This window comes from Protopterus annectens, chromosome 1.part0 (assembly GCF_019279795.1).
Source record: "Protopterus annectens isolate FY-2018-M chromosome 1.part0, PAN1.0, whole genome shotgun sequence".
Lineage (NCBI taxonomy): Eukaryota > Metazoa > Chordata > Ceratodontiformes > Protopteridae > Protopterus > Protopterus annectens.
In genome coordinates, this window is record NC_056725.1 from 414,765,870 (window position 1) to 414,777,082 (window position 11,213).

General features: G+C 40.6%; 1 protein-coding gene across 1 annotated transcript; it reads left to right on the forward strand.

Moving 5' to 3' along the window:
• Positions 1–2,229: 2,229 nt before the first annotated feature.
• LOC122801361 (P2X purinoceptor 7-like) lies at positions 2,230–4,308 on the forward strand. Its single transcript, XM_044070898.1, has 2 exons — positions 2,230–2,807; positions 3,131–4,308. The coding sequence occupies exons 1-2, from the start codon at positions 2,428–2,430 to the stop codon at positions 3,312–3,314; spliced, it is 564 nt and encodes a 187-aa protein (XP_043926833.1). The 5' UTR covers positions 2,230–2,427; the 3' UTR covers positions 3,315–4,308.
• The last annotated feature ends 6,905 nt before the right edge of the window (positions 4,309–11,213 follow it).

Below are 11,213 nucleotides of genomic sequence, written 5' to 3' on the forward strand. Positions count from 1 at the left end.
CACACACACATATATATATATATATATATATATACTGTGTGTATGTATGTGTGTGTGTATATATATATATATATATATATATATATATATATATATATATATATATATATAATATGAAAAAGCTATATTTCAGACTACTAAACATTTGTATATAACGCCGGAGTGATGCATACGACTCACTGTGCAGTGAGGTTTTGTATACCTACTTGTCCACTGTGTATGTGTGTGTGTTTTCGGGTGGAAGGGGATTTATACTAGTAACATTGACTTATTAAAGCATCACAGTTTGTGTTTAGATTCTATATAGGTATGCATAGATATTTCATGTCTGGTAAAAGTAGATTCAACCTACACGTTCAGATAGCTGATGCATTCCCAATTGACTAGGATACAAAGTGACGGCAACAGGGTGGGAACAGCCGATGCCCATTGGAATTGGTAAGATAGTTTTAAGGAGTATGTCAGACCTTTGCACTTGTTATGTAATGTGATTTTTCAGGTGCATAATATAGCAGTACTTGTGACAATGATCTTCTGAAGTTAAATTTTGCTACCAGTGTGAACGACACCAATTAGAGGCAAAAACAAACAGCATTGTTTCAGTGGATGGCAACACTAATGTTATGCTCAGCAATTTAATGGTTTGTGGTTTATAGTTCATGTACAGCGAGTAACTGTAAAAAATGATGTGTCTTGAATTACATGTATGTGTGTGAGACAGACATAAAAATAGACTCCTGAAAAAGTGGAATAGGATCCCCTACTTTGACAATTAATTGCTTCTATGGAGTGACAGGAGACATGCACATCTTTGAAGGTTGTTCAGCTGCAGTTGCAATACCTTCCTTGAGTTGCTGCTTTCTTTCTTTTTGAGAGTTTATCAGCATTTATTTAGGTAACCATTCCCAAAGTACACTATTAATGGAAATTACATTGTGTTTTAAGTTTTCTTGTAAAAATACCTTCTGTATTACCTCTTCTTATACAGTTTGTCAGTAATAATTAATTTCCCCCACTGTTCCAACCCATGTATATCACCAAGTCTCAACGTATTCCAAGCCTTGAACCTTTCATCCATGAAAAGGGGGGGGGGTATGTCATTATAGTCACCAAGCATAACACACATCTAAAGCAGCATAGAACTGAGAAGGGCTTAAGTGTATAATTTGGAAGACATGAGTAGTGACACTTCATACATGTGGCACACAGTGACTTCAAGGCATCTACTTGAACTTGATCATCTGCAATCCATTTCCCTTGTCTCCTCTGAAAGATTGCAGACTTCATAAAATTTCATAGGTTAGTGTGTGTGTGTATGTGAATGTGAGTGTGTCTGTGTGTTTGTCGGTATTTGTGTGTGCATGCATATATTTGAGTGGGTGTGACTGTGTGTGTGGGCCTGTGTGTGAGCCTGTGTGTGTGTAGGTGTATATGTGTGTCTTTGTGTGTGGGTGTGTGTGTTTATGTCTGCATGTGTGTATATCTGTGTGTGTGTGTGTCTGTATGTGTGTGTATCTGTGTGTTTTAAAGTGTGTGTAAGTACTGGGCTATCTGCACGAGGGCATCTATAAGCATATCCAGAATGGGTTGTGTTTCGCTGTTACTTAGATTTATTTCCTGTGCCTGTGTCCAGCAGAGCCACTGCAGTGATCCCCGGGGTAAATTTTATGTTTGCCTTCCACTCATCAAGGTTTCTATTAGAGTGTTAGTGAGGGGCTCTACCTAATGTTGATTGGACTCCGGTTCCAAAGCATGTGGACTCTCTGTGATGGAAATCTGTCCCTCTGGCACAAACTATTTATCGTCGTGGTGAGCATTATATCCTGAGAGCATGTGGCTCTCTGGAAGTTTAGTTTTTAGGTGGAACAGGTCCATACAATTCTGTGTTGGACATGGCCTTCTATGTCAGGACAGAGAACAGAGTACAGCTGGAGTGTCATCAGTCGGGTTGCAGAGGGCATCTGAGGCCAGTAATCTTCTTGTTGAGGTTCTTCTGTGGTCTTTCCAGCTGTTGCAGGTGTCTTGGAAGGTACATCCCAAATGAGGCATTGTACTCTAAGATTGGGTCTGAGTAATAAAATTGCTAACACTCTTAAGAGAAACCTTGACGCATGCATGGCTAACAGAAAATCCACCCCTGGGATCACTTCATTGGCTCTGCTTGACAGAGGATCAGTTAATTGATCAATGGTGTAGCGTAAGATCACACAGTCTGGCTAGGCTTATAAATGGCCTCGGGCAGATAACCTAGTACCTACCTATGAACATAAGATATTGGTAGAAGTGGTACCTCAGTAGAAAGTATTGTTAGTATAACAGAATGCTTGTAAATGATGGAAGGATAATGTACGTGTGTTCTCATTGTTTGGTATTGTGCAATTGTAGTGTCGCATATTCGCATCACTCCACATCACACGTACTGAGATAATGGCCAGTCAAAGGAAGTTCCGCTCCATTGTGCCGTACAGTTTTGAACCCGTTTACAAGGAAGGAGAGTGTCCACCGAAGCGTTCACGAAGAAGTAGCAGCAGTAGTGAGGACGAAGAACCCTCGGCCACAATTACTGGAGAGACTAGATGGTGCTCTTGCCAACAGTGCATACAAATGAGTTCAAGCTTGGAATGCTACTGCTGTGCTTCATCACCACGTGCCTGTGTCAAAATGAATGAACTTGATCCGGCACCCAGGTGCATTACCGAACATTCGCTCTTTGGCAGCACTTGCTTGACAACACACTTTCTGCACATACTAATGCGAGCAATGTACGTCTTCAGAGGGAATTTTCGACAAACGAACTGGACAAACAGGTACAAGGAAATGCTACTTTCTTTCATGCTTTGCCATTAGTACAGATACATGCAAGTCACAAATACAGCTAATGTTTCTAAAGGTTAATTTAATTGACTGGGTTTTGATAGTATGTGTTGTGGTCGCTGCAGTCGGGAGAAATGTAAGGACAGGGGCAGATAAGGCTTTTTCTAGGACACAATTGACATTGCTTCATAATGTGGATGTCCTGCTAGAATAGTTAGGCATACTTCTGTTTGTATGACCATTGTGCTTTTCTCTAAGTTATAACATGTAGCAAAGTTGCAATGATTTTTGACACCATATTTTCCCTTCTGTGTAGTACTTATAGGTTTGTTGCGTATCGTGCATATGTGTTGTGGATGTATGAAAATCGAAAGCTTGGATATGGACATCGTGTAGTCATACCCTCGTGTGTGGTGAACAAAATCCGGCAGAGATTTCCTTCGGATGAAGCAGACTATACTGGCTTTAAGCCATTTGAGGGTTTTTGGATGTTTGATTAAATCTTAAAACAGTTGTATGTTGCAGGCTGTCTTGACAAGGACTATATCTTAAAACATTTTCAACATTGACAGTTATTTATCAGTGTACAAATCGAGTTACAAAGCTGAGTGTTACATTCTGTATCTTTTTGTTTTACTGTTATAGGACATTGCCTCAGTAGCTGTACGCAGTTTACTGTACGAGTAAAGTATTTTTTTGAAAAGTTTGGATGTGTCTTGTCAAAGTTGGGTTACCTAGAAGATAAACTGCAATTAAGTGCATTGCTTTACTGCAGTGTCTGTATGATTACTTTTGTGAATCTTTGGTGGAATGTAGGTAATTTTGCAGTGTGTTGAAGCTAAATTTCTGTACCTTGAAATCAGTGTTGCAGCTCAATTTTGTTAGTCATTAAAAATTTTACTTTTCCTAAATTCAATAATATGGGTTATGTGTTTCTTTCGAATTGAAACAATCTTGTTATGCATTGCATTGAATTGGAAGTCATACAACATAGGGAATGTTTTCAAAATTGTCATTCATATAACATTAACAGTAGCAGCAAAGCATACATTGGGTCTGCCATAGGTGTAAGATAATGACTTTTATTTAATTTCTTTCCTAAAGGTCATCTTGCAGTACATCATGCCTCACTGTCTTGCCTATGCATGTGCAACACACACTGGGCGACTTGAGGAAGGTGTGTCCATACATGCCTTCCCCAGGGATGTTCACCTTTGCACTGTGTGGGTGAGTCGATGTGGAACGGATGTGGGCCACATCCCGACTTTTGTCAAAGAAGTGATGCGCAGTAAGAGAGCAAAGTATTACCTTTGTTCTAAGCATTTTAATGACTCCATGTTTGAAGTCAACTTCATGAAACAACTTCTTCCTCCACATGTTATGAAACGTCAGACTCGCCGACGCCTAAAGAAAAATGCACTGCCAACCAACTTCAGTCATACACAGAATAAAGAAAGAACATCATCCAGTCTACGTATTGCCGGACAGGAACGGAAAAGGGTATGTAGTATAATGGATGTGTTTTCAGCATAAGTTAATGTATTAAAGAATGGAGACATGTAGTTGAAAAGCATCATGAAATATCAAAGTGATATTGCAGTATTTACGTCAAGACTGGTTTAGACACACCATGAAAAGATATTTGTAACTGTGATGCTCTACTACTATCTTAAGATATACATTGCACTTGTCATTGACAGTATCACTAAGCTCATTCTGGTAGTGTGAGACAGTTATTCAAAGTGATACGACATCGATTGCTACATTAGTAATTATTGTGTCAGGATGAAAGCATTTTCAGGTGATAATTTTGGCATTTTCGTCATTTCCACATACAGCTCCTGGATGAGTTACTGTCGACACAGCCAAGTACATCGGACACAGTAATGCAGGAAATGGATGATAACCATGCTCAGGTAAGCCAAGTAGAGCAAGAAAGCTTGGGTATAGACAGTAGGGGAGTCTGTTTATGTTAACTCTAGAGAGATTTCTATGTGTAACTGTAACAGTTTTAATACTATATGATTGGAATCATTACAAAAAAATAATTAATTTTCTAAAGTAAATGTGACCTATATCAGCCCAATGTCTACTTAAAGGAAACGTCGCACAGCAATCTTATTGCTGTGGGATATGAAATGGAACCTTACTGAGATATAGTACTAAGATAGTGCTGCACTTAACGGTGTCCGATTACTTTAAAGCAGTTATTTTTAACGTTTAAATTTAAAGTTGCCGGTGACTGCTTCAGAGGCTACTGTCACAGCAACCATGTACACATCGGACATAATGCTTTGTAGGAGCCGGATCATTGTGCTTATGCTACTTATGAGGATAAAAAAAATCTCGGCAGGTAATTGCAATTGTAGCTGCAGCAAGATACAACTTTGCAAAGAAATGACGGTCAATTTGGATGATAGTGAAGTGATGGCTCAGTTCAGCAGGGAATAAATTAACTGTCTAACTGATGCCACACAGCTTTAATTTGCATTGCTATTTGTTTGTGGAGTATGTTGCATGATGCTTTGCTTTTATTGGTAATGCAACTAACTGTTTTCCTATAATGCTTCATTGTAGACAGAGGTACTGTTACAGGACAAGGAAACGGACATGATGAAGGAAATGGAAGTCACAGTTGGCAATGTAAGAAAGTGGACACAGCATGTAGTGACATAATAGTAGAGTCGTTTATTAATTGTATAAGTAATGGTTTAGTGGTTGAACATAACTTTACACTTTATACTGCAGGATGATGCACCAGTATTCCACGAAGAGACAGTCGGCTTCCAGATGGAGATCAGCATTAATGACAGTGACTGTGCCCAGGAATTGACTAAGCAAATGCCCATGTCACTAGGAAGAGAAGTAAGGTGTACATGCTATCGGAAGATAAGATCCGGGATTAACAAAGAAAATGAAATAAGGTGTACATGCAATGAGAAGATAAGATCCAAGGTTAAAGAAAATGAAATGGGAATGTTTGCCAGCAGCAGGTCGGAAGTTGCATGTAGTTCTACAATTACAAGCACTAAATCACGTAGTCGATGTAGTCAGACGCGCAACATACATTATACAACAAGTCTTGGAACTCAGACAAGATTCCCGCAGGTACCAATGCAAGATGCAGAGACAATGGCTTCAAGCTGGCAAGATGCAGCAACACAGTTTCCAGAGATGCGTCCAATATTAATGCATATAATGAAGGACCACACCTATGCACAAAGGACCATGCATGTGGATGACCTTGCAAACAATAATAGCACAACCAAGGACCAAGTTACTCAGGTGGACTTGACAACACAATCTATGGAAGTGGACCTTCCATCGGCCATAGTAGCCTGTAGCACACCAATGAAACTTAATCTTGTTGGATCAAACAATTTGATGAATGAAGATATGGACATGTCTAGGAATAGCACGGAACAAAGTATCATAGACCTTGAGTGGACAGAGACATTTGATAGCATGTCAACGATATCAGCCAACACCGGCAGAAGAACTGAGGACATGAAACCAATGGAGGTTAGTGATGAAAGCACAGAGGAAGACACTGAATGGTGTGAGCCATCCTGCAGTGCATCCACATCGGAAACGGACAACAGCTTTGAGAATGAAACTCATGAGCAGCACATAACAAAGCAACGCAAATTCATAGTTTTTGAAGATTGCCTGAATGAGTTGATGTTGAAAATGATATGTCCACAATGCAAAGCACCAGCATGTGAGGAATACCAGAAAAGTTCTGTGGGATCAATGTTTGCTGCCAGAGTAGAGTGTTTGAATGGACATGAAATTGTAAATTGGAAAAGCCAGCCAATGCTTGGACGAATGTCGGCAGGAAATCTACTCAGTGCAGCAGCTGTACTGTTTAGTGGAAGTACATATGCACATATAGCAAGGTTTTGTGCTTATGTCGGACTCGAATTTATTGCTCAAACTACTTTCTATGAAATACAGCGTGAATATCTATTTCCAGTAGTGCAGAATACATGGCAACTACAACAGGAAAAACTTCTACAGGATGTACGCGGAAAAGCAATTAGAGTGGCGGGTGATGGTCGCTGTGACAGTCCGGGGTATTCTGCTAAATACTGCTGTTACAGTGTAATGGATATGGACACAGGCTATCTGTTGGATTTTTCACTTGAGCAGCTAGGAGATGGTATTTCATCAGTAGCTTTGGAGAAGAAAGCTTTCCTGAACTGCATGCGGAATTTGCGTCAAATGGACATCAACATCAGTGTAGTAGCCACAGACCGTCATCGAGGTATTGCCTGTGCAATGCGAACAGAGTTTCCAGAAATTGAACATCAGTTTGACCTGTGGCATGTGTCGAAAGGAATTAAGAAAAAAATTGTTGAGGTGGCCAGAAAAAGACATGGATCAGCTCATGCCATGGTGTCAAAGCATTTCAAACCACTTGTGGTGGTGCTCAGAGACATGTGATGGAGATGCAGAGCTACTTTATGAGAAATGGAAGTCCCTATTGTATCACATAACTGATACGCACCACTGGGATTGGGCCAAGAAGTTCCGTGCCTGTGAACATGACATCCCCATAGCAGGCAGAGAGCAAAAGCAGTGGTTGCAACAAGGGAATGAAGCCCACATGGCATTGGCAAAAATTGTCATGAACCAAACTCTGCTCAAGGATCTCCAACACCTAACTCAGTTCTGCCATACAGGGAGCTTGGAAGTTTTTCATGCAGTACTTTGTAAGTATTGTCCCAAGTTTGACCATTTTTCGTACAATGGGATGAAAATTAGAACTATGCTTGCCATTTTGGATCATAATGCAAATGTGAAGCGTGAGCAAGCAGTAGTGAGATGTCCCAACAATAACTCTGCTGCCAAGGGTGATGTGCGATACCGCATTGTATACCCTAAGGCAAAGCAAGATTGGGTGGCCAAGCCAATTTTTGAGGAGCGCAAATATGATTACATATTTGATATGATCATAGATGTGATTCGTCTGAAAAGCGGAAGTGTTCAGGTGCCAAGTCTGGAAAAACCACTCATTCCAAAGAACATAGCCAAGTGTGATAGACCAGACAAACAACACGTTATCTTAAGGCACGTATCACGATTTGGGAAGTTAGAGCCAAAGTGAGACCTTCCTCAGATGGATTATGTTAGTGCTGCAAGGTTGTGAAGCTACTGGTACTGCATTTGATCATTGAATATATACTGCTGTAGTGTGTCAGACACTGATTCAAAGACCATGCTTGGAGTCGCTGGTAAGTACTCAATTCTTAGATTCGTTAATGGGCAAGTGTTAAACATTATAATATGTAGGCATTAAATATGAAATGCTAGAGTTGCTTTGGAATGGACATAGTTGAAGTGTTAGATGGAATGGACATTCCCTGCTGTCAATGACTATAGACGATACTAGTATGGTTACTGTAGTTGTCCCTCAACACACATTCCCTTTAATGCATTCACCCTACTGTTACGCTGTTAACATGGCATATATGCCAGCTGTAATGTCCACTGCCGATTTACGCAGAACAAGATCATAGGGATACCCAACCTTTAGTAAACGGAGTCAAATGTACACCATCTGACTGCAAGAGTCTTCTGAGTGGAGATCTGTGCTTGTTATACAAGGTATTATCATACTACACTTTGACGGACCGCCTGCATTTACGCAAAGTAAGACAGATTTTTTTACATATTCTAAAGAGAGCAACCTTGCAAGTGATATAAATTGGATCTTCAGGATAGACAAATAGTTTGCCAAGACAGAGAATACCACTTTGATAGAACATGGTGCAACTTACATGGGAACAAGTGTTGCTCACGAATTCGATGTCAATCTGACATTGGCAAACACAGTATGAGAAGGCAATGCATCGCAGCTTTGGCACCAATGTCTGTTATGGACATAGGCAGACTGCAAATGATTCCTGTACACATGGCCGTGACTAACACTTATCATGGGTTAGCAGAGCTTGTTCCACATTTGGACAGCATGGCCCAACTGAACAGCGTCCCATGGGTTCATGAGCCTAGATAAGATGTTGGAAGTAATTTTAAGCTTCAGAGCTGTATAGTGTCCTGACAAGTTTGTTTTGTGGAACATCAGGCAAACAGAAGGTGGTAGTTGCTGTGTGGTATTTGAATCTGGTGTTGAACAGACTGTCTGATGAACCAATTCAATTAGCATCTGAAATTAAATTTGTAAGTGGATGACAGATTAGCGTGCTCTCATTACCATCTTGCTCTGACAGAGCATTTGGTTGGATATGCACAAATCGGCATGATGTAGGTGTCTGCTGCAACTCTACTATTCTTTTTACCAGGCATGATAGAGGGGTGGTAGTGCGCATCTGTAACCAAGACATGGTTTAAACTGAAGAATACTGTGAAGCAAAGAGTTGGGAAGGAAGAGCTGTCAGTCTCAGGACACTGACATGATCTCATTGGCATTGTAATGACATATGCACAATAAGTCACACAACTGTAGTCAGTCTTTCACAATATCAGTGAGTGTTGTATTGATGGCGACAGGAAAGGAGACCAATGCATCATATCAATGCACTGCGTTTGTTGCTCAACTTCTATGAGAGTGACTCAGTAGCAAGACATCACTGTAGTACAGTACAGTGTTTCACATCCAGGGACCTAAACAGTGTGTTCCATACTGTCCTACAACATATGTCTCATTGGAAGGGGTTTATCAACCGTTGTCTTTAACAGTCAGTCAAACAAGAAGAAAAATAAGTGCTTTTGCCTAGCGATAAGCTTAGACCTCAACAAAATTTCATGTGCTCTTGTGGAAAACATGGCTGTTATCTAGGCCAGTTGAAGAGAATGTATTGTGAACCAAGTCTGACTTGAGTAGTTTTCTCTATCTTTAGTTTTAAACAATGTTTCACTCTGTGGTACTTGTCATGTCTCATCATAATGCTATTGTTTTGATTCCTGTGAATGTGCTAAGCAGTTGTCTGACTTAGAGTTCACATGAATATGCATAATACCTCCTATATCTTATGTGGAGGAGTATTGAATTGAGAGATGGCAGTCTTGAGGTTAAGTATTGGTAACTGTGTTGCCCATGGATGTCACTGTATTTTGCGTTGAGGATGGCTGAGGAACACTGGTACTGTGCTTTTAGGGACTATGTAAAGGCTTTTTTTAGAATCATATGTGGATTAATCTTCTCTAAATGTGTTTGAGATGGGTTGGGAAACACACGTAGTATACGGTTTTATTGTGCAAGTGTCTGTATGTGTGTATTATGGAAGCTGTTGTGTTTAGGGGACAACTGTGTCTGAGCTGGACGGGCACATAAATTTTTGGACAGCAAAAGCTATGGATGCCCATTGCAGTGTCTTCATAGCTTTGTGTAGAGGTGAGGAAAGGAAACTGGGTGTAATGGCACACTGTTTCTGTCTCTCTGTGTCATTCCTTGATGTATACAAGACTGAGAGTAGATGGGGTGATGTCAGTCCAGCTATGGGAAACTGAGGGGTGTAATGCAGTGTACTTGATACAACTTAATTTGGCTGCACTGAGGTTAGAAGCATTGAAGCAACAATTGCCCTATTTTTTTACATAAATACAGTTGCTGAAATTCACAGAAGTTACTGGTAGATTGAAAGTCTGCATTTGTGCTTGTGTGTGTGTGTGTGTGTGTGTGTGTGTGTGTGTGTGTGGTTTTGCATTGCACAGTGTAACGTTAAACAATGCAGCTGAGCTGCACTGGCACCGACCATGTTTAGGGAATACATGTCAGTGCAGTGGGCTTGCTGTAACACCTAGGTGCCCGAAAATGACATTTGCTGCTGTGGCACTGTCATGTGGAGAGGTGGGCAATTCCACATGAGTCACTAGTAGATTGTGTCAATGTGTATGTTTTCGCATGGGATGGGTCAAAGAGATTCACTTAGCATGGCATGGATGAGCCCAACCCTCTTAAAAATGACTGTCAGGTGACCAGAGCTAAACACGCCTTCTTATGTGTAATCAGTGTCTTGCGAAGACATTGACAAATGAACATGGTACAACAGCATATAAGTTTAGCAAGGGTGTTGTGAAAGCGAGTGATATAGCCTGGCAGGGCTGAGAGCAAACCAGTTATTGTAACCAGTATAGTCAGTGGATTCCACTTGCATCATGTACTGATGTGAGCTAGTTTGCCAGTCTCAATTTTCAGAGTCTCCGAGCGGATGTAAAATTGGCATTTTAAAATCACTTCTGGAAATGGAATTTTATTGCCGCTGCTGGAAAGTCTATGGAAAATGTGATGAGAGGTCAGTTGATAGACAGGATGCAACTCGGATAGGTTCCCTGTCTGTCCACATTTCATACTGTTACTGTTTTCCTTTTGCACACTGCATCAAACCCAACACACCATGTTTGAAGGTGGTAAGGAGACATTAAGACAGAGTACT